Genomic DNA, 23,628 nt, shown 5'->3' with positions numbered 1-23,628 from the left:
GCCTTTTCTCCCTGTTATCTTAATGTGAGAGGAAATTAAGGGGTGGGGGTGGGAGGGGGGAAGGAGGGAACAGATTCATGCCTGTGGTGCATGTTTACTTCCACACAGATGGAAGCTGGTTTGTGGTCTACCCTTTCTCCCCTCTTTTCCCATCTTCTCCAGGAGCACTGTCTTGTCTGATTCCTTTGATACAGCAGTAAGGGTGCAGTCCTTGTCCCCCACCCCCCATTGTTGCTGCTCAAGCCTTACAAGACATAAATATCAGGCATTTTTGTACCTATGGGGAGATGGTGGGCTTCATTTTTATGCCATGAGTGCCTGTTTGGTAGAAGGGCAGTTCCTCTTGTGGAGGGGGGATTGATCCCTCCAGGATGGGGAGACCTCAGGGCAAGCCAGGAGGGAGCCATTAACTCCCAGGAGGGGAATATCTTGAATCCATGGGTGGTTCTCACCCCGGCTCGTTGTAGTAGGCTGGCTTGCGCTGGGCTGCGTGGAGAGCAGGGCTTCTTTTGCAGTGTGCCAGGGTGCTGCCGCTGCTGCTCCCCTCTGGGGTGGCTCTGCTGGAAAGGGTGGATTGCTGCAGTCCGTGTGTGGGACTTGCAGCTGACGCAGTGCATTTTCCAGGCTCAGCAAAGCCTGTCATTTATTTAATAATTCAAATATAGTTATGAAGTGTCATTTGGGGCTCTTTCTTGACTTCATTCCTGTTTTACTGAGTTCTTAGTCAGTTTTCTGAACACGACTGTTTCTTTTTTAATCATGATAATGTGACATCTTTATACAACTGGGGCTAGTGCTGCTCTCGTCTAGCTTCAGGTCATCTGGTGAAAAAGTCAGCACTGCCATGCACCTAGCAAAGCCTGAGTCTCTATTTTACTTCAGAGATGTTCATTTGATCAGACAAGAAAGAAAAAAAAAAAACCCTTGTCCCTTAGGCAGAGCTGGAGAAAAGGGCCTTTGTCTGGCAGGAACAGGCAGATGCTGTGGAGAGCTGCAGCCTGTGGCCCAGTTGGTCTTCAGCCAAATACTACTTTCGAAGAGTTATCCAAAATCTGCCAGGCACCCAGATAGAAGAGCTCTCCCCTGTTTGCTTACCGTGGGGTGACGTCTGTAGGTGTTCTGTGTTCCCCAGCAGCAGCTGGGTTGTAGGCAGGAGCAAATGTCCAACCACATCGGTGGTGAAACTCCATGGGGCTGCAGCTTACTTTCTGTAAACAGGAGCGCTGCTGTTTTGTTTATCTTTTCAAGGTTCTGGGGGAAGGGGAAGATAAGTTTACATCTGTCCTAAATCCATGACTTTTTACAGGGGTTAAAACCCAGCTGAACACATCTCTTTGCTATGTCGAGAGAATAGTTTAATAATTCAAGCAGACTCCTTGTACCAACACATGTCTGCAATTAGTGCTGCGGCTGCCAGTGGGCTATGAGGATAGTGGGAAGTTGGCAATGGAGCTGTCTACAGAGGTATTAAAAGTAAAAAAAAAATGTAAAAAGGTACATTTTCGATGCAAGTGCTCTTTTCTCTTTTTTTTTTTTTTTTAAAGGTGAACTCTGGGTGAAAGATGCCAAGCTGAAAGCCACAGACGAAGAATGTCTTTCTTTTGCAAGCGAATATATATACAGGTTCTTAGGGTGGATAGAACTCTTGTTTCCTCTCTAAGTTGCCCTTTCCTGTTCCTGAGTGCAGGGGTGGTTGCTGCTGTGTCAGAATTAAGGGTTATTCACTGGCTTTCCAGCTCTGGAAGTGGCTGATGACCAACCACTAAGGTGCCTGCAGAAGCAGAGAGGGGAGCATGGAGAGGAGGAGGAGGGTCGGCAGTGAGAGAGCGTGCTTTGAGAAGACAGAGGGAGCAGCTTAGGTGTAGGTGGAAGTTTTGAGGAGCTGGAGGCCTCACTGCTTCTGGATGGTTTCTGCTGTAGCTGCTCTCAGATGCATTTTCTTTTTTAATTCTCTAGGCAAATGGAGCTGCTTTCAGTAAGACAATTGTTTTCTTAAGAGGAAAAAAATATCAAAGCGAGCTAGCTTTAAATGTTCACTGTAGTAGAGATGTGCATAACATATGAAAGATACCTGTAAATCAAGTGGTAGTGGTTTTTGTAATCATTGAGTTAGGAGAAGTCCAGATCCCTAAAATTGTCTGTTCCCCAAGTTCAGTAGCTGTGTGGTCTGACCTCTGTCAGTTGTTCGTGAGGCTTCTCTGTTGACCTCTCTATTGACCTATATTCTCAAAGTTATATCACAGACCATTAAAAATAAGATTATAATGAAACTAGAAATAATATTAAAAACTGATTGACCATTTATTTGCTATCAGACAATTCTGTTGTAAATGCAAATTCTTTCTCACAGCTTGCTGCTTTGCAGCTGCATGTGAAAAGGAGAAAGCACAAACATTGATGAACATGTTGAAAATCTTTCCCAACCCCAAGGTCCTCTTTCTCTCTGGTTTTGGGAAGTTGAACATTTGTTTTCTTCTTTGCTGGGGGGGGGGGGGGGGGGGAAATCTGACATACTTCAATGAAATGGAAGAAGTAAAATAACATTTGATATTAATTTCTTCCATATCAAAGCAGTAACAGACAGAAGGCTAATAGAAATCTTTGTGAATTTGCCAAAAATAGCTGAGTAGCCTATGGTCATCTTTGAGCTGAGTCTGTTAAATTAGAACATCTAAATAGTGTCAGACTAAGCCAACACTTAGGTATGATATTTTCAAGGATGACATCCTCAGACTGGATGATGCTGGTGATACAGTAATTGTGTGTAGAACCAGGGTACAAATATTGTAGCAGCCCTATTTCAGCATTTCCTAGTCATCAGTCAGAACAATGCATGCAAGAATTAGAAGGAGGAAAATGTTCTCACCAGCTTTAGGAAAATACGTAAACAAGTGTAATTGACTTTTGCCATTAGCCTGGATGAAAAGAAGTGTGTAGACTGTGGGGAAAAAAATGTCCTTAACAAAGGTACTCCTTTTTTATAGGTTCATCCTTGACTTCTGTCATGGATGGGAAGAATTTCTGTCCCTTGTTTACACTTTAATGTCTGTCTGCCCTGTTTTACTTTACTGATGCACCAGCGTGTTCACCTAGTCTTGAGCATCCTTTCTCTTTCTTTGCATAGTGGACAATTGTAGTTTATACTCCAATCCTTGCAAATGTTGGGAGGCAACCCTGGATGTGAAGTGCTAGTGAGTCCTTGGGTATCAAAATTAAAATAAACAAGGCTTTCTGAGGGGGTCATGACCCTCTTGCTGAATCATCTGAGAGTTTGTTTAGTAATGTTATCATTTACAGTAAGTAAATACGAGGCTACAAATCTGTTTTGCCATTTGTAAAGGCTTTACTTCAGCTAGCTTTCTATTCCAGCATAGCAACTGTGGTCCTCTGTTTATTGCCTTGTGTTTAGTAAATATTTTCTTTTCCTCAGTGTCAGTCATAATTGACTGAAGACTTATTAATTTTGAAAGAAGGCACAGTTAGCATTCATGAGCATCTTGGAAGAGGTCCTCAAACTTCTAGGGGACTCTCAGAGCTGGCAGTGCTCAGAGTTTTTCAGCATCGGGCTTCAAGGCCACAGGTACTACTGGAGCTGTGAAATGTGCGTGCATGGGGGTTCTTTCATGGGTTTGTACAATATTGACTTGTTTAATTCTTAATTTAGCCTACAGGAAGCCAAATCTTGAATTTCAGTGTTTGTTTCTGCAGGATGAAGAGCCAAGATCAATACTGCTTGCAAAAACAGAGCAAATCAAACAGACTTAGACTTTCGTAGGATCATGCCCCAATCGACAAAGACTCCTGTATAAGATGGCAGATAATGCCTGATTGTCCAGAAAAAGCTCATTACTATTCATTGTACTAATATTTTTCTATATAAAGAGAATTCTTTGTGCGAATGAGATGAGCAGGAATGGTTTCTGGCAGTGCAGTTTCTTGGTCTGTCAAAGATGTAGTTTTCTGACATTGGAAACAAAACCAAGAAGAGATGCAGAGTTTTGGGGTATTGATGGGAAATACACTGGAGTCTCAAGGAAGTAGATCACAAAATTTGATTTGTGCTCATTTTGAATAAGAAACAAACACAAAGTTATCCTACTACATACAGCCATAACATGCACTGTCAGTGTAATAAATTCATGTAATAGGTAAAGTGGTAATCAGTACTGGCTGTCAGGAACTTTAGGTAGAAGCTTGATAGGGGTTCTAGTCCTAGGTGGAATGTGACTTCTAAAATAGATACATAAGTCAGCCAGGAAACCCATTTTATAGCAAATGTGTTAATTTCTTGGCTGGGGACGTGCATGGACCCGTTTTCCTGAGTGTGCTTTGTGTTCTGTACAGATAAAATAGTCATCCGTGGTATTGGAGTCTGTGTCTGGTTGTGTTTCCTTTTTCTTCTCTGCTTCAGTGAAAAATAACCCAATATATTCTGTGCCACACACAAAGTGTTCTGATGATAAACCTTGCAGGATCTTTCATGCTGTGGTAAAGGAGGTTGCTTCAGGGACATGACTACCATGCTTCTGTTTTCCATTTTCATTGCAAGTTAATCACAGGCTCTTCTGTTGTAATGTATGCTTCTGAGAGGACTTTTGTTCTAGCTGTAGCTCTTCAGCTTGAAGTAGGGATTGGAGGAAGAGGTTGTTAGGCATGGGCTGGTAGATCCTGCTGCTGACTGGCACAAATGCCTGCTGCAGATACTGGAATTGTTCTGATCAATGCTCTCCTGTTGTTGGCATAACAGACAGGCAAGGAGATAAACTTTCCCCCCTCCTTTTTATCTCCACAGCACTTCACAGAGTTTCTGGATGAGTTTTCACCTGATGTCCTAGGCCAGCTCTTGAATGATCCCTTCTTGTCTGAGAAGAATGAAATAATGGAGGTGGAACTGTCTCCAGCATCCCCAGCACCCCTCATCCAGGCAGAACACAGCTACTCCCTCTGTGGGGACTCTCGACCCCAGTCTCCCTTGACCCACATCTCGACCGATGACAACTTTAATGAAGGTAGTACGCACTGAGCCCTTGTTCATTTGTTGTGATGATGCAGTAATGAAACATTCCTAGTGGGGTGATGATGCACTAAGGGTGCATATGAATGCTCTTTGCTAACTGATACACCTGCAATGAAATCACAGAAGGAATTTGTTTGTTTTAAGTCTGCAGGAGTTGTGAATAAAGAAACTTGTCCATAGACAGGGAAATTATGCTCAGCAGAAGTTACTGACTTTGCAGCATAAACATTTTGAATTGGAAGTGAAGTGCCCATCCAAAAGAAATGGGAGAAGGGCCAGAAATACTTTTGTTTCCATGTATCTGAATCTGTGTTTGTTGAAGATAAATAGAGACTGATAAGCCAAATGAGTCAAATGAGGTCTAGTTACTATAGAACATGACATGTAAGGAAAGGGTGAGGTGGATTTTGTTTGTTCTTCTGGAGGAAAGGCAGAGGGGAGATCTTACTGCTCTCTGTGGCTCTGATGAAAGGGTGCAGAAATGACAAAGCTGGACTCCTCTGGGATACACAGTGATAGCACAAGAAGTAATGGTTGCAAGTTGCAAGAAAGGAAATTCCAGCTGTGTGTTAGGAAAATAGTTTTCACCGTGAGAGGGGGTCAGACATTTGAACAGGTATCTAGAGAGGCTGTGAAGTCTTCATCCGTGGAGATACTCAAAGCTGAGCTAGTCAAGGCCCTGAGCAACCTGATCCAGATTGGTCATACTCTAAATGAGGAGTTTAGTAAGGTGATCTCCAGAGGTCCCTTCAAAGCTCTGTAATTTCAAGTTTATTAATAAGATTAAAATTACACTTATTTTTTCTGTAGTAAGTATCTAGAACTTTCTGGTATCCCAAAATGAAAATGGGATCATCTTATTTGTGTTTCTAAATACCTATGTGGGAATGTAACTTCAGGTGCTGTCCCAGTCTTAAAACCCGTCTTGCTGAAGTCCTAGGGTTTTTTTTTCCTTTTTAGAAAATTTAAAAAAAAGGCAAAGAAAAAAATAACGCCGATCAAGAAATCATTGGTGATCTTGTAAAGGCATAACTGCAATTTTATAGATTCTGTGGTTGTGGAAAATGGCGATGCATAGAAAATGGTGAAAACCAACAGCATTTTTTAGCAGTTGTCTTTAATTCAGCAGTTATAAACATCTGGGTGGGAAAAAAGGGAAACACGGGAATGGTGGCAGGAAGAGATCCAACCTGCTTGTTCTGTCATAAAGATACTTGCTGACAGGAAGGGGAGTTCAAGGTAAAAGCTAGTTGGTTGGTAGAGGAGCAAGGCCATGAATAGCTGGTAACTATTAGGAATAATCACCATGGCAGACTTTCATTCCTAATAATTGGTTTATGTCTTCAACATTAGCTTTACAGTAAAAAGCAGTAGAGTACTAAGCTGCATCACAATAAAAGGGAGAGAGATTAGTGCTTATGTCTAAGCATTAACAAGCCTAAGCTGTTTATGAAGATCCACCAGGACATGAGTTTTCAAAGGCTGACAGTTTTGTTGTCCAAAGCACTCTCTTAAAACAAGATGCAGTCTGTTAGAGATTTCACCAAGAGGACAACTAATAAAACCTGTGAGAAGGCTTTTCAGTGTGAGACAGGGTTTTTTGAGGCGATCTGGAAACACCATTTACATAAAGCCTTCCTATTTCATATTTCCTAGCTGTTTTATGTGAATATATTTAAATTAATACATGCAGGAGATATTACTTGTGGCAGGAGAAACAAGCACAAGAAACTTTGGAAATGAAGCTTCTCTGGAAGTTAGAGAAGCTTCAAACTAGGCTAAAAGTGAGGGGAGTTTCCTTTGGGAAAAATCCTGAAGAAACTCAATACTGCTGAGACCACTGGGTAATTAATAGAGCTCTAGTCAAATGTTTTAAAAAGCCAAGAAACATTAACAAGTGAGTTTAAAAATAGAAAATGAATGGAAAGCATTTAATCTTCTGTTCACTCTGCAGAGTGTTTCATAAGAGAGGAGGAGGAGGAGGAGGAGTTGTTCTTGGTGTATGGCATTTTATTTAATCTTAACCCTGGAATCACGCTCACGACCTTTCAAGACCTGTTGACTTCAAACCAGTGAAGCTCAGAGAAATACTAGAGGAAATTGCAGAATTAGAGTCTGATAGATATTCAAAGGCATCACCCTGATGATTTTTCAGTACTTGAGCACATGAGAGCAGGAGGGGGATTTTGTGGGTGGTCATACTGCAGGGTTTGACACTGGAGTTTGAAAGTATTTCCCTTGTTAGATGGTGGAGGTACACAGTGCTCCTGACAGCTCTGGTGAATGCCAGCCCCCTTGGTGGAGTAAGGGGACAGATACAGGGAGCAGGAGGTACAGGGTGTGGAGTGGGAGGTCCATGTGCTCCAGCATGATCTCCTGCTGCTGGGGAACGGGGACTGGTTTTGTGGAGTGGCAGGGACTGAGAAACGATTTTGGATGAGGGACTTACATAAAGAACGTGCAAAAAATTTTACATCCTCCGAATAACCACCCCACTGAGCAGATTGCTGAGCTCTTACAGCTGTCACGTGTTCATGGTTTTTCCATGACGAGGCTTCATGATTTTGCAGGGCTGGGAGTAGAAACAAGTTAGTGAGGAGGCTCATGTATGACACTTGCATGTGTGTGTGCAAATGTGCTATGGGCTCATGAGCTGTGCACCTGTGTGCCTGTGGTCAGCAGCAGTGCGAGGGGGAGGAGGATAGCACAGAGCAGGTAAGCTGGGTCTGGATGCCATCTCAGAGTTCTGCTCTTAGCTCTAGAGGACCAAGGGCCTGGTGATGTGCTCAAAGCACATGACAAACAGGCTTTGTTCTCACTTTGCCCTGAAGTCAGTAATGCAGTGTTTCTTCTTTGTAACTCTCTTAGCAGTTGTCCTGGCAATGAGTGCTGGTGGGTTATTACCAGGAAGTGCAGAAATTCCCTCCTGGGCCAGCTTATGGGCAAGTAAAGACAGGGGAAGTGCAAGGAGGGGGAAGCCCCAGGATTTCCTAGGGACAGGTCCCTTAGCCCACGTGGCTAGACAATGCGTACTTGGTTGGAAGTGGCACCTGTTACAGGACTGTCACACCAGCAGTTGGTGTGACCTGGAGCTGCAAACTCCTTTCAGCAAAGGCAACTTTTCAGGTGCCGGTGCTAGTTAGTGTTGAGATTCAGGGTGGCTCCCTACATCACTTCTAACTTGGGTGGCTCCCTATGTCACACCTAACTTGGTGCATGTTGTGAGCACTGATCGGCTGCTCAGCCCTCGGGTGCCGTTTCTGTGCTGGGAGCAGAGGGGTGGCTGCCGAGCCCCGTGCCTGCCTGCTGGTGAGTCGAGAGCTGCCAGAGGGAGGGAGGCTGCTTGTGGCGAGTGGGGACAGAGGGTGGCTTGTACCACACAGATCTGGTGTCCTAAAGGGAAATGTACCCACCTGACCTGAAAAATAGCCTTAAAAACTGAAGTTTGCTTCCATGGTGAGAGGTCTGTTGGAGAGGCAGGAGCGACGCTTGGGGGAATGTGGCCCACCCTGGGGCAGGGTCCTGACGGCCTTGTGGGCCCAGGATGACCCCGGTCATTGGTCCCAGCCCGGCGGCGCTGGGGATGGTGTGCTGCCACCAGGCCAGCCCCACTTCGTGTTGCTCTGCTACCTGCCTTTCTGCCCTCCTCCTTCAGACCATGCCTGCCTGCTGGAGGAGGGAATTGGATTTTGGGAGTCATCTCCCTCAGGTTCAGTGGCACCCGATGTTTGCAGCAGTTTTCATTTTTGTGTTCCCAAGTATGGGGTCCCAGAGCCCCAGGTGACAGAGAGGCTGAGAAAAAGGCCCATCTTGTTTGGCACATGATCTTCAAGACAGGTTTAAGCCATTCAGTGTCTATTTTCATCTTTTTTTCCCTGCCAAGTCTCTGACAACCTTACTGAAAATGTTATTTAATGTTTCCTTTCAGCCATTATGGGGGAGTAAATGATCACTCTGACTCCGTAAGCACCTTCTTACTGACTGTTGCAGGGGAACAGTTAACTTCTGCTGTGAGCCATTTTCGTTAGCCACTATGCAGCCATTACCACAATTTCTACAACAGCTAAATTGACCTATTCATGTAATTGTAAATATTTTATAGAGTTTTTTTTAAAAGCTTTAGAAGTGTAAAACCTGACAAACTCATAAGCATCGGTTTAACTCTTCTGAGGAGTCCTGTTGATCTCAAGGTGAGAATATGTTTAAGCATCCATAAGATCAAGGTCCCAGCACCATTTTTCCCCAGTTATTTGCTCTTCTGACTTCACTCTTTTGAGGGTATTTCCCTAGATTTGTGCAGAAGAACTTTTCTGTATACTTGCAGGTTGTTGCTAGTTGGGGTCCCTGAAGGTGTCAGTCCTTAAATCTCCAGCCTATGAAAGCATTGGCAAGAGTAACTATTTTAAAGCAGATGTGAGCAAGAGGTCTGGCATTTAGTTGTTTGTTTTTTACCCCCCTGAGAATCTATTCTCATGTTCAATTTTGCATAAACTTTTAAGACTAAAGATACTAGAGCGAGATTTATAGGCCTGAGCTGTTTGCTTGCAGCTAGCTGATCATGTGCTTTTGTTTGCCTGAACTGGAGAAGGCGGCACCTGGCCTGGGGAGGGCTCCAGGCTGTAACATGAAAAAGGAAGCTGCTTCCCAGGTACCGATGAGATGCACCAATTGCGCTGCCACTTCGCTCACAGCAGGTTTCGGCTTTCTAGTTGTGAGCCCTGGGTTTTTTGAGGTAACTGTGGAGAAGCACAGTGGGTAGCTGTGAAATGGAAAATGCTTCTTGGAAGGAAATGAAGCAGGGAGAGGAGGCTGAGAATAGGGCTGATGGATAAGGGAGACCTCTTGTTGTGCATCAAGGCCTTTTGGGACACAGGTTCACTTCTGACAGTTGTAAAGGGTTAGGGGGAAAAGCTTTATTTTCTTTTATGGTTGTTACACGTCTGTCTTCAGTTTTCCAGTCTCTTCAGCCTTTTGAAAAGGAAGGGCTGCTGTGGGTCATACAGCCAGGAGCAAGGCAAGAACCACGTTTCAAGCAGGACTGTGGTTAGCCTCCTGTCTGACTTGAGATGTGAATGTAGGGTCCTTCCCTGCACTCTGATGTTTGATCTTGTCAGCCGTAGGCACAAACTTTAGGACAGTGGCTGCCCCTTTTTTGGACACATGAGATTCATAGGCCAGAACTAAGTACAAGTGATACTGAGGGGCTGGTGTGCAGTAGGAATGTGGACACAGAGGCTGCAGCATCTGTGTGGGGCTTTTCATCCTCTGGGATCAGCTCAAGTGATAGGGGGTGGTTTGCAGTGGGCATGTGTTTGGGTCTTGTGTGTATTTTTTTGTTTGTGAGCCTGGCAGGGCTCAGACAGTCAAGAACCGACTAGTCATTTGTATGGTTTCTCTCCTGAAATTGTGGCCAGGTGGCTGGTTGCCTTCCTTTCCCTGTCCCCTGAGGGCTCTGCTTTTGAGACTAGTCTTGGTCCCCACCTGCCCCTCCTGTTCGTGCTTTCCTGCTCAGGAATGCTTTGAAGTTACTGTTGGATTTGAAGCAGCTTGTCTTGGCTAGAGGTTTGACAGACTGATTGCAGAAATGGTATGTTTCTATTTTATGCTTAGCTGTGCCAAAACTGGGGCTGGCCCCTGAATATAACCTGTGTTGTTATTGGGTTTTTTACTGCTGAGGTTATGTTTTCCTGTAATGTGCTTTTAAACACCAAATTTTCCTTTTAAACTTCATCTCCGTCTCCCTGCATGGTTTGAAAAAGAAAACAAAACAAACAAGAAACTCAAAACAAACAAAACCCTGAAAATCATTGTATATGGCTCCCGCTTCTCCAGGGCAAATAGCCCTTCGATGATAAATCCAGACCTCATCTCAGGCAGCTCTTTGTACAGGAGAATGCTTGCTTATGGATGGAGTCCACAAGCAGTAATCAGTGCTGTTTCTTCATGTAGAGGTGCTTGTGGACTTGAGACTCGGAGTGGTTTTCATACATTTTATGTGTATACATATATATGCACACACATAATATATATGTGTACATATGGTGTATATACGTCATAATTTATTATGTATAGTAGGTTATATTATATATCAATTTTATTTTTTTATATAGGCTATATACAGAGAGAGAAATGCATTGTCCTGCTTTTATTTTTCTCTAAATACTGAATCAATGAAATGTCAACAATGAAAATAGAACCTCCTCTGCCCTGACTTTAAAGAAAAGGAACTGGACAAAGAAATTCACTTATGTTCTGAAAAGATGCTATCAAAGCCATGCTGATAGTTTTTGCAAGCACATTCCACTACGACATTTTTCCTGTGTATTTTTTTATTTTTGTGGGGAGAATGGGGAGGAAGCCATTTGGTGGTGGTAGCCTGTATTCGGGTGGTTTTTACCTACTACTGAAGGGTAGTAGTCAGCCCTTGTCAGCATCTGCAGTTTTAAAGGATGAGAAGACTTCTGAACTTTTATACATCCAAGCTCCAAAATCTCAGTAGGTCACTCTGAATCAAGCCTGTAAGTTCTACTTGGGCAGCAGTGTGTCTGAAAAATGTCAGTTTTGATTTAGAGGTGGGCATTTTGGTGCTTACTTATGCTTACTGTTAATAATTGACAACTTTATTTGCAGTCAGACCTCCTTTGGCTTCCAGTTCAACATATGAGATCTTTTTATGGCCTTTGTTCCTGCTGGAGTAAGAACCATCTGCTCTCGGAAGCCTCTTTCCCCAGGTGTTTGTAGGCTGTGATTGAGTTCCCTCTTGATTTCTGCTTAGATACAGTTTAAATGAACTGCACTTCCTTGGTGTTTCCCTATAGGGGGTATCTTCTGGACATTGAGCTATTGCAGTTCCTTTCTAAACAAAGGGACATTTGCAGTTCCTTTCAAAACTCTTATGTCAAGTGACTACAGGAGCTGATTTCCGAGGAATAGTTTCCCTACTGATGCATATTAGGGGAATACTCCTCTCACTTCCAGCCCTGCTGTTTCTGAAGCCAGTGATCTCGTTCTCTCTGTAGTGTTGCACTGGGAGTTCATGCTCAGTTATGTGCTGTGAGCATCAAGTCCTTCTGATGTGTGTCGAAGCCCGATTGCTGCCATAATACACATATGCCTTCACAACATCATGTGGGTTGTGGGGAGAAAAATTCAGACGGGTGAGAGAGAACGGTTTTACTTGAACACAGTGCTTCTGTGGATAATTTTCACATAACTTAAAAAAAAAATCATAGTCTTTTATAGGACATTTAATAGTATCAGGCTTTAAGGCTGTAAATCCAAGCTACCACCTCAGTCTGTGCCTCACTCCCATATATATAAGATAACATTTTTCTACCCCTAAGCAAAATAATGAAAAACATCAGGAACTGTATTCCAGCTGACAGCTGTGCTTGTGTAAAGTCTTAGTCTGAAGAGAGGTTAAAACAAAGCCTGTAACTCCAAGACATCTCCTGGCAGGTTTTATGTGACAACATGAGTTTGATTGAAAACTGTCAAATTCTCCGCAGGAAAGAGGGTATTGACCCTGGTTGTTTAGGTATGAGAGGAACAATGTGTCCTTGTTCCTATCTTAATAACTTTGATAATGATACAGATAATCTGTGGGGTTTAGAGGGACTCCCTGCCTCTCAAAGGGGGTATGCTGGTATGACTGGTGATCCTTTGTTAGGAGAAAGGCTATTTATGCTGTGTGTTGTGATTACTGTATATCGCTGCTGCTCATCTTTGCCTATTTATTTCAATTTTCCCTTTCTGGCATGTTAAAAAGGACCCCAATGTTTGGTAGTCAAACAGTGCCTCCTTTGTTGAGGCTGTTTCACGGGCTTCGGTTTCATTATTTGTGATGGAAGTGTGTGTGCATGCTGGGAGGGGGAAATGCCATCTGGAAAATTGTAAGAGAAACTGTTTGTTGATGAATGTGGGCTCTCACCTCATGGAGGAGAGGGGGAGTAGCAGCAGTGGTGTTGAAGTTCAGCATTTCAGGCATGATAAACGGGGCTTGTGTCTGCCAGGGGGTGTTACATGAGCCCAGAGCTGGGCACTGGGGATGGTGTGAGCCCAGGTGGAAGACAAGGAAGCAGTTATTCCTCCAGAAAGGTCCAACTTGCCTTTGGGAGGCTAGAAAGGCTCAGACTGCAGAGCTGGGGACACTGAACTTCCCTGTGAGCGGCATGTCCAGCAGCATGCCCAGAATCTGTGCATCAGCAGAGGCCCTTTTGGGTTCATGGTGGGTTGTTTCTGCTGACAGAAGGAGTATCCATTTCCCCCTAAACAAGTTGTGAGCCTCTTCCAGGAGGTGTTTTCCCCTTGCAGTTAGGTGGCTCCCAGTTTGCAGCTGTATTTCTGTGGTGTAGAGCTAGTGAGCGCCCTTGGATCCTGCTGCAAGCTGTACAGGGGTAGCAATCTCAGGGGTAGGATCCATGCAAGAACTGAACTGTTGTACAAAGTACAGCTTTGCAAACGTGGACCCTCAGTGCAAGTTCAAGCACCATCTGAGTCACAGTGTCTTATTAACCTGTGATGAGCCAAGTCCAAGCCACCATACTGTTGTACATGGCATGTCTGCACAGGAGCCATGTGGGATGTGCATCGAAGCCTTGTGGTTCATGATGGCAGTACAAGGTCGGTCATGGACCAAAAGGGATTAGTTGAAGCCCTTTTGCTCAAATTCATGACACAGCTGAAGAGGGGGATTATTTAAATACTCTTGGCTGGAGAACAGTTTGACTCATTAGGGATCTTCTTTCATTACCCTGTCCAGAGATATCTCTTCTGATACCTCTGCAGAACACTTTGACCGTTAGTTTGTTGTGGTCTGCTTAAGTTTCCACTTTTGTCTTTCTCTAGTTGTTTTATCAGTTGCTTGGACAGTGAACTTCAAGGAGGTGAGAGTTACCTCTTCATTCTGCTTATACAGATAAGGTTATCTCTTGATGTTTCTACAGATCTTATTTGCAGGCTTGTTACAAATGACATACAGTGCATGCATCTGTTTTCTGTGTGATTATGATCTGTCATGATGGTAATGGTGGTATGGTGTTTTCTTATCCCTTCAAGATTAGGTTCAGTGATTACACCCCTTGTGTGGGTTTGTTTACCTAGTGGTGCTGTCTTCCTTTTTACTGCAGGGGGGAAAAAAAAAAAAAAAAAAGTGAAAATCATGTTATTTCTCTGAATACTTGCATTCTCCATACTTGGGAAGGGTGAGGGAGAGATACAGAATACATCTCTAATTTAATTTATTTAAAAATACACAGCAACTCACGGATGCACCTTGGTTATCCATGCAAAAAGTGTCTCTGTTAAACTTTTTAATGAAGAGTGCTGAAATGAATGTGAGGAGCTAGGGAGATCTTTGTAGTAATTTCATAAGCTGTGTTTCTCTGTACACCTATCACAGAGAGTTAAATTTAGTCAATATTGAAGAAGATTTACTTTTTCCCAGGAAAGGAGGTGGCATGTTGGACAAGATTTGAAGAATTAGTTGGATAGAACGATGTTGAATAGAAATAATTCAAAAAAGGAAAGCAAAACTAGCTGGGAACTCTGATATTTAAAAAAAAGTGCAGCGGAAGTAAGAATTTTTTACCTTATTTTCAACTTTTCCTACCCTGCATTCCCATAATATTATATGGAACAAGGAAAGAAGTGAAATGAAGCGAAATCTTCAGAGAACTATGAGTATCCTAGAAAGCTGCACATGGTGTTAAGACACTGTGGTTTGGGTTTTTTTTTATATCTGTATATAAACACATATATATTAAAAATGGTTTTTAAGAAATGCAGAACTATGTTGTGTACAGACACAGCCCTTGTTGGTTGTGTGATCTTTATGTGTGCTGAAATCACACACACTGATCATTGCTACAGCTGTGATGCTTAAAAGGAGCACTGAAAGCTATTTCTGTTGAAAACTATCACCATAATGTATGTGGTGTGCAGCGTAGAGAGAAGTTGATTTGGGTGTGTTGTGCACCCAAAACTAAGAACTTCAGTCTTCATGATGGACTTTTAAGATCTTAAGCTTTCATTGTGCAAAATGTTGCATAGCCTTTTCCCTTCTAGGTGTATTGATCTGGAGAAAGGAGAGTAAAAAAGGAAGGTCCACTTGTGGTATGTTGAGTAGATCCTACTAGCATTGCCCATCTTAACTGCAAATGATGGAACCTGAGGCAGCATTAGGGCCTCTGAAATAAAGACAGAGGACAGAAGGAGTTTGCTACTGGGACACCTGGCTGTTGGTGTGCATGACGTGCAGTGCTTACACTTACAGTATTGAGGGAATGGTGTCCCATTTTGAGCTTTCTCTCTTGCATTATCACATACACGGCATCTTACACCGCATTGCATGTCGTTGTCTGGGACCAAGCTGAGCTCACGATGGGTTCAGCTGGGAATGAAGAGGACATTTTTAAAGTTTTTCTTGTCAGTTAGAACATGGCTCAGTACACGATTGAACTTAGTTTGATGCTTTGTAAGGCTCCTGCCTTTTGTTTTTTAAAAGAAAGTGAAAGATGCACGCTAAACGAGAGTCTGCAGGAAAAGTGGGACAAGCTTGATGACAGAAGCAGCATGCAAAGTTTTCACAAGAAATGTAATTTTAGTCTTGGGACACGGAAAATAAGATCTTAGATGCATGAGTCACAGACCCTGGGTTGCTGTGATGAATGGGTTTTTTGGATGCTTGATTTGAGACTTGCAGAAGTGGTAGATGCTCAGAGCCACACCTGAAAACTCAGTGCATACTGCATTTTAATAAAGTATAATAACAGTGCGAAATCATCTGAAAAATCCAATTCCAGTTGTTTCCAGTTGGCTGTTTGAAATTACTAGATCCTTTTTGGCCTCAGTCTCTCCATGGTTGACTTGAATTTTCAGGACCGCTGTGGAAATCTAATTCAGGTTGGTGAAGTGTTTCCCTAGGAGGGAATTAAACAGCTCTGTGGGAACAGAATTTGAATTGTATATATATGGTAAAGGAGAGATGAGGCTGTGCATGAGACAATAACAAAACATGGAGTAGCTCCTCAGTTAGGGGAGCGCCATGCATTCTGCTTGTTGGGTAAGGCATTCTGTAGAGAAATTGATCACATTATTAAAACATTCCTATTTTTAGGTGTATATAATGTGCAAATATACACACAGGTATTTTTTTAATATCTGGGTGCTTTGCAACATTAATGTTCAGTTGACATAGTCCGCATGCGAAATTTAACAGTGCTAGTGCATTGCATGTAGAAGAGTTAGCTGAAAGTTTGCTAAGTACTTAATGACATATTTCATGTGCCAGAATGCCTAGCATTCATGGGCTTATGAAGGCGTTGGTGAAGGGGAATGCTTCTCATCTAAACAGCACGATAGAGCTCTGAAGTTCATAGGAAATTTCAGCTGGGAAGGGGGACTGACTGCCAGTGTGACTTGTTGAACAGTGAACTCTGGAATTAATATTTTAAAGCCTGAGAAGAGATTTTTAAAAGCCAAGTGACCAACTTCAGAATGTGGATTTTCCTGGCCATTTGGATAGCTAAACCTCTTGTTGAGGCTTTCTTCTCTCTATACCTGAACTATTCGCAGTGTGTTTTGTCTCACCTCAGCAATGTAGGGTTGCTCTACTCATATCTGTCTAGAATACAGTCATGAGATAATATTCTCAGCCTTTTGTTTTGGACTCTGTCTCAACAGTTCACATGTACCTCCTGGATCATGTCAAATATAAATATAAGCACCTTCAATTTCTTGACACCAGTCATCGACTCTTGCAATAGCACGTGTCTTACCTGGTTTGGAGAAGACACCTCCCTTCTCCTCCAATAGATCCCTTGAGCCAGCCTCCACTGTCCTTTCATTTCAGTATTTCATGTGTACCTTCTTGCTCATTCTCATTATTCAATGAAACCTCTCTCATGGTTCTCCATGGAAGGTCTGCCATTCCTCTCAGTATGACTGGTATTCTGTAGCCTGCTCAATTTTTCCCCGTTTGCCTAAATTTTTCTGGTTGTTATGCAGCATTCTCAAGGGCTTTGGAAGAAGGGCTGCCACTTTGTTCTGCTAGTACAGTGCTTGGCAGAGTAAACTAAGGTGCTAAGGGGCTATTGTAAAGATAAACTAAGAATGATTTTCAGATAATGTCAACCAGCTGTGCTCAGGAAGAGGAGAAAGTAGAGTGGGAAATCTCCTTTTGCAGCTCTCTTGGAGCAGAGGAGAGGTTGTTGGTGACTTCAGAAGCTGGAATATGTCAAAAGAAAATAACTTGTTGCACAACACTGACCATGATACTGAATGAATAGTAGGGGCTTGATAAAAGTGGAGAGAGGGGAGTATCAAGGTGGGATTTGACCAGTGTGTTGCTTCATCTCTTCCTTTCACAGGGTTGTTCATCTGTAATGACAGCTGTCACCATGCATCATAAGAGGCAGTGTCAAAAAAGTGTTAGATGTCGTTCTTCAGTGTTTTCTCAGTGTTAAATGCAGCGTGTTGCTGTCGCTGAAAACCATCTGTAACCCTACAAACTGGTTAGACTGACTTTAAAGCCCAGAAAAACTCTGAGCAGTTTGTGCATATCTAAGTGGTGATGGCAGGGATGTCAGGTTAATCAGCAAAGTCAGGTTCCAGAGGAGTAAAATGACCAGCTGAAGGCCAGCATGTCTTGCTGCCTTACAGCAGCTGAATCCTTGTGATGAGTCTGGGGATTAGTGGTGATAAACATCACAAAGTGCAGCCTTAGAGGACATGCCATGTCCTCTAAGAGGGCACCCATGGCTAGATTTCTCTTCTACTTGCATGATAATACAAATCTCAGAAAGTTCAGGGCTAATTACTTGCTTCAGTGTTAGCTCTCATTTATTTGTAGCCTTCCCTCCCAAAGGGAGTCTAAAGTAGATTGCAGGGATAGCACTGACATGGTGTAGCTCGAGCCAGAGGTGTGAGAGGCAGCAAGCTCTGCATAGGAGGCTCTCCACAATGATGTTGGGGGAGGTTTTGGCAGAAGTTATCCAAGAAAGCATTTGAAAGTTGCATTTGTCAAGGGATTCTGGATTTCCAGGCAAAGAGAACTTTAAAGGTCTTATCTGAATGATCCACACACAGCAAGCTAGAGGGAGTCCACGGATCCACTGAATATTTCACTGCAGTTGGAGCTGCACTCCTGTGTTTGTGAGTAGAGAGGCTCAGGGAGGGTTGAAAGAGAGCAGTGTCCTCTCTCCTGAGTTAATATTTAGACAATGCTACCTCTTTTTTCATAAATACTTCTGGTTTTATATTTTGGCATTTCCCAGAAAGCTTTGGGAGTCAGCTCTCCAGAAACTTAAATATGGTGTTCAACCCTTGCTGTAGTTACTTCTCTTGGCAGAGCTGGGCTCACTGTTCTTGTGCTTCTGATTACAGGATATGTACTTTTCATTTTTAATTCCTTGGTGTGTCTTTACTCAAATTACCTCCTTCCTTGCCAGCGGTGGAGGTTAGGTCCCACCACAAAGTAATTACTAGCAATGGAGAGGTACATGCTTCTCCCTTCTTCCAGTCACCCAGCTTCTGTCCAGTGCCTGTGTGCCATATGTGTGTGTGGTCTTAACAACAAGGGCAGAGAGCAGCACAGAGGCTGTAAGCCCGCTCTTGATTTTGTTACCTGTTTGTTGCAGCTGAACTCCCTTGACATCTCACCAATTTGATACAGTCATTGTGTAAGGGTCTTGTGTCAGCCTTGCAGACTGCTGGTGGCACAGCCACAGCACCCTGGCTACCTCCCACGGTGCTGATGCAGCATACAGTTAATTCAAAGCTCTTGCTGTTTACTAGCCATACAGTGTATGTGGTTGCTCTGCTTAACTCCATATATGCAGTAAATACTCTGTATGAAGACAGGAGAAAGCTCTGACAGAAAGATTAACACTCTTTTACGTATATTTGGCCTCAGATTCCAGCTGCTTGATTTGATGGATGTGCTTCTCACAACTACTGACAAGTTGTGTCAGAGGACTGTGCTGTACACTGTTGGGGTGCAGTACAGCTGGTGTAGGGTACTTTCCTGCAAGAGAAGAGAACTTACATAACTGAACTCTAGCAGTAGGGATGGGAATTTTTTAAAGGCAGAATTGCAACTGCCAAAAATGCATTATGTTTTTAAAGTGGGGTTGTTAATAGCCTTGTGGAGTTGTTTTAAAGGTTGAGTCCTTCCAAGTTCTTGATCCTCTATCATATTTTAGACCTGGGAGAATAAGTCCTTCTCAGCAAGCCAAACAGTGGCTGCTTCATGAATGAAAATAGAGGAGCTACCAACTTACCATGCCAACTTTCTTCCAGTTCTTGACAGTGCCAGGCAAACCTTTCAGCTTTGTCCAGTGAAAAGTTGCATGACTTTGTTCTGATTAGGAGCTTGCAGTAAGTCGGGCTAGAGGACAATTCTGCCAAGATGTGATGCACGTTTCATTGCTGCCAGTCAAAATACTGCTGTGACTTCCAGAAGCTCTGGGGAGAGACTTAGCATGATCACCACAGCACTGGTGCTCCTGTGAAATCATCAAAGCCTCTATCCTCTTTTATACTTACTAAATGAATCCTTGGGGGGAAAATTTTGAAGTTGAGAGTGTGAAAAATCCTTTGTTCTTAAAAGTATAATATCACCACTCTGTCTATTTGATGATTGCAAATATTATAAGGAGCAGAAGTCTGGCTAAATGCTATTTCTACAAGGGGAAATAAAACTGAGTCAGCAGGCATTAGTGTATGTAGGACATGGCTCCCTGGCTGCTTTACCCAATGGCTTGTTTAGTCTTGTTCTGCTACGTGTTAGCAGCTTTCGGCAATGTACAGTGATTAGTGCTCTGTGTCTTTCCTCCTTGCTCCTCTCTGTATCCTGGGGCTAGGATTAGGTTACAGCCCTGAAATGGCACGGCTGTCTGCATTGACTGAGAGTGAATAGTAAGGACAGAGTTTTGTTGATAGACTGAAATGCCTTCTGTGTTTGTTTCCCTTCTCTGGAGGAGGGATGACATTATTTTCATTTGTAGTCTTTCTGTCTCTGACCTAAACATGTGGTGTCCAATTTCCTTCCCTGGCAGGTGACCTGGAAAATGAGGAATGGTGTCTGGGTACAGACCTGACTCCAGCAGCAATAAAGACTGAGCCAGAGTTGTGTGAGACGTCAGGCCTTGCTCCCTCAGTCAGTCTGACCGTCACAGCCACGTCACTGAAGGAGGAACAGCCTGAGCTACAGACCGATGCCCTGGTACATGCAGACTTTCTGTTCTCCTCTCTGTGCAATTAACTACAAATTCTCCCAGGACTCTGCATACCAGTGTAGCCTCCTTGGTGCCAAAGTCTGTCAATTCAGGGTGCATACTGCAGTCTGCTTTAATGTTTTTATCGTTTGCGTCTGTCCCACTGCTGCTGTAGGAACTTGATTTTTTGTTTTTCAAAACATCTGCATCTTCAGGTCTTAGTGGTTGGATGCACAACTTTCTCTTCTCTTCTCTGCTAGCCCTAAAACCTGGGGCTTATGCATTCTTAAAAGTATTTAAACAGTTTCTAATGAACCCAGCCCCACCTGAACTGATTAACCTATTTGCCCTATTGAGCCTATGACAAGCTAAGTGTCTTCCATAATAACTTGCTTTAGTGCTGCTGTGCCTTCCCCTAATAAGAACTAAACTTAATGTTTGAAATGACTGCAGAGTTTCTCTGTTTGCCTGCTAAGTCACTTTTGCCAGATCTATGGAGCTTTCACATTTCGAGCTTCTGCTGCATCCACACCAACCTGCCCTGTAAGGAGCATTTGTGATGCCTTTCTGACCACAGCTGGAGCATCCAGTGGGCATTCTCAAGAGCATAGTTTGGCTGTGGTTAAGGAGAATGAACTGCAGCAGCTGATGTCAGAGTCCCCTATCAGTGGAGGAAGAAGCATTGACTGTTCTCAGTTCCCAGGGTGCAATGTCAGTCCCGGCTGGGTGGAGTTAGTATATGCTGAAAATAAATGTTTCCACTTGGATGTTGGTCAAAAATAAGTGCAACAGAAATTATTTTATGAAAAACTGAAAAAACACGTTTCCCATAATTCTCCTGTAGTCTGAATGTGCCATCCCTGGTATGTAGTCCTGCTGTACTTCGGAATGCCATGATTTGCAGAGTATATTGGGACTAACTGGAGGCTCATTACCATTGCACAGATTAGTTACACAGGTTATTGAGAGAGATTTTGGCTGCAATGAGCAGGCTGGTGTGCCAGACTGACTTCTTCAAGCCTGGGACTGTAGCATTCAGGCAAACTCTGGGCAACAGCTTGTCAGCCTGGTGTCTCAGCCCTGTCAACAGGGCAAGCCAGATGTCTTCCAGACTTTGGTCAGCTGTGACTGTCTCTTTTCATGCTCCTCCACACCATGAAAGGAACTTGGGTCTGATAGTCTGGTCCCCAGTGGCTGGCACCTTGCTCTTGCTCCTTTATGACAATGGTCTTGAACAGGCTCTCCCCCACTGCCAGGAGTGTTTCTGTCTCTGCTCAAACAGACTGTGCAGTCCGGCAAATCTTAGCAGCAGCTCTGTTGCTAAGAGAAGTAATTTGAGTGGGTTGCATGCTAGCTTTCAGTCTGAAATGTCATCTCTGAGGCATAATCTTTTATTTAGCTAAATATAGTAGTAAGAAAAGCCACAGTGGGAGTAGTCAGGGCAGTGTTCTCTGTAGCCTGGTTTAGCAAACTGTGTGAAGCAGTTAAAGCTTTGCCTGTAGCAGAGCAGGAGGAGAGGGAAACCTCTCCATTTATGGAGAAGTCATCCTGGTGTCCTTCTATTAAGATTTTTAAGATGTGTGCTTTGGGTTTTCATGCTGTTAATTTCTCTTTTCTAGATGAAACCATTGAGCCAGAAAGTTCTTCCAGAGATTAAATTGGAGCCCCATGAAGTTGATCAGTTCCTGAACCTCTCTTCTAAGGAAGGTCTGTTAATTACCAACCCAGAATGCAGGGGGAGATGACCAGAATGCACAGTGAATGTACTTTACCCTGATTAAATATTTGGCTTCCTCATTGGCCATATTAATCTTTAGGCTGAAGCTGTTGCCTTCTAGGGATTCAATTCACACTGCCTCTCTCTGACCCATTTATGTGTTTTTTTCCTTTTTTTTTCCCTTGCTTATCACAAAGAAAATTATCCCATTTTTGTCTGTATCCTATTAACAATTGTACAGTTGCTGGAGGGAGCATGAAAAGCTCAGGATTATTTAGGCTAGAAGAGAAATCAATTTGAGGGGATTAACAAAGGCATAGAAAACATGAAGAGAGCAGAAGTAGAAACTTTTACCGTTTTAACCTCTGATACAAAAGCAAGGATGTGAGTTTATATTAAATTAAAAGCTAGGTGCATCTGTTTGTTGCATATTAGTTTTAGTAGAGTTTTTAGGAACCACCAGGACTCATTTGCATTAATCTATAAATGAGGAAGGAGGAACAATAATCCCTGCCCTTAAAGTTAAACATGGTTTTCTAGCACGTAATCTGTCAAGGAAAGTTTGAAAGAGCCAAATATTTTGGCTGAAATTTGAGCAGATAACTGCATCTCAGTTAGGAACACTTGATACTTTGTTGGTGAATTCATTTGTGTAGGTAAGTAGAACTGCTCTAGGGAGAGAAGCAAGTGATGTAGCAGGTGGGAAAAGGGAGGCTATATCTCAACCCAGGGCATAGATTCAGTTGCTCAATTTGTGGGATTAAGGGCCTTGCTGTTTTTCAAGTGTGTATCTTCTTCTGGCAATTACTAGAGTTAAGATGCTAGACAAAAAGAGCTCATATATAACAGCTTTTTTTTGTTGCTATTTTTCTTCCTTCCTCCCCCACCACCCATTTGATGTTTTCAACTCAAATTTGTGAAGTATAACAAGTGGAAGATGGCAAATTCAGCCCTGTACCTTCCTACTCTCAATTTTTATTGCTGTGAATTTATCTCAAGAAAAAAATTATTTAGTTATATCTGGTTTGGACATCTGCTAAATTGTCCATGTAATATGAGTAGGTGAGACACTGCCCTGTTTCTCTTTGTCCAGACCCATTTAGTCATTAGCAGCACTTTGCTTGCCAATTCTAGCACAGGTTCTTTTGGCTACAAGTGCAGTAGAAGTTAGTTTATGGCCCTGGATAGCACAGTGTGAGAGGGGTTCCTGTCTTGGTTGCCTGTGCTGCTCTTTCTCCATAAGTACATTAAAACCTTTGCAGTCACTGTATTGTCACTTCTTCCCAGTTGTGCCAAACCAAGTTTAGGAGGCAGATTATTTCTCTCCTCCCTGTTCGTATAACACCTTGGATGTGATACCTTCTCTTGAAAAATACTGGTGATTTGTTTAATCCACAGCAAAGTTAGGAAAGACTATTGTTTTTAGAGAAAAAGCACACTGTGGTTTTCCAGGCACAGGAGACTTGTATTGGAGGGCTATACCTAAACCTCAAAGCATTTGGAGAAGAAGCTTAAGTGTAGGTAGAAATGACTGAAGCATATGCACAGAGCCCTGTTTTGCTGTTGAACCTAAAGATAGCTGCTGTGTTTCATTCCTCCATTGGAGACCTTGCATGCTCTGAAAATCTTCCAAGTTGCCACTTTGCTTGATCCATTTTTTAACAGAGAATCCTAGTCTT

At 43.0% G+C, this 23,628-nt stretch overlaps 1 protein-coding gene across 4 annotated transcripts in view; it reads left to right on the top strand.

Moving 5' to 3' along the window:
• The first annotated feature begins 4,789 nt into the window (after positions 1 to 4,789).
• CREB3L2 (cAMP responsive element binding protein 3 like 2) overlaps positions 4,790 to 23,628 on the top strand; it is a 37,880-nt gene continuing 19,041 nt past the window's right edge. For 2 of the 4 annotated variants that reach the window (XM_026866585.1, XM_026866571.1), the window contains exons 1-3: positions 4,790 to 5,009; positions 20,074 to 20,240; positions 21,852 to 21,939. In XM_026866585.1, coding sequence (XP_026722386.1) covers positions 4,880 to 5,009; positions 20,074 to 20,240; positions 21,852 to 21,939 — 385 coding nt within the window. In that variant the 5' untranslated portion in view covers positions 4,790 to 4,879. Of the gene's footprint in view, positions 5,013 to 20,073; positions 20,241 to 21,851; positions 21,940 to 23,628 lie in introns of all 4 variants that reach the window. The other 2 variants (XM_026866580.1, XM_026866562.1) reach the window with 1 other exon arrangement.

This window comes from Athene cunicularia (assembly GCF_003259725.1).
Source record: "Athene cunicularia isolate RWA chromosome 1 unlocalized genomic scaffold, athCun1 chr1_part2, whole genome shotgun sequence".
NCBI lineage: Eukaryota > Metazoa > Chordata > Aves > Strigiformes > Strigidae > Athene > Athene cunicularia.
Note: the sequence above shows the minus strand (reverse complement) of the source record. Positions and strands in the feature narration are given on the sequence as shown.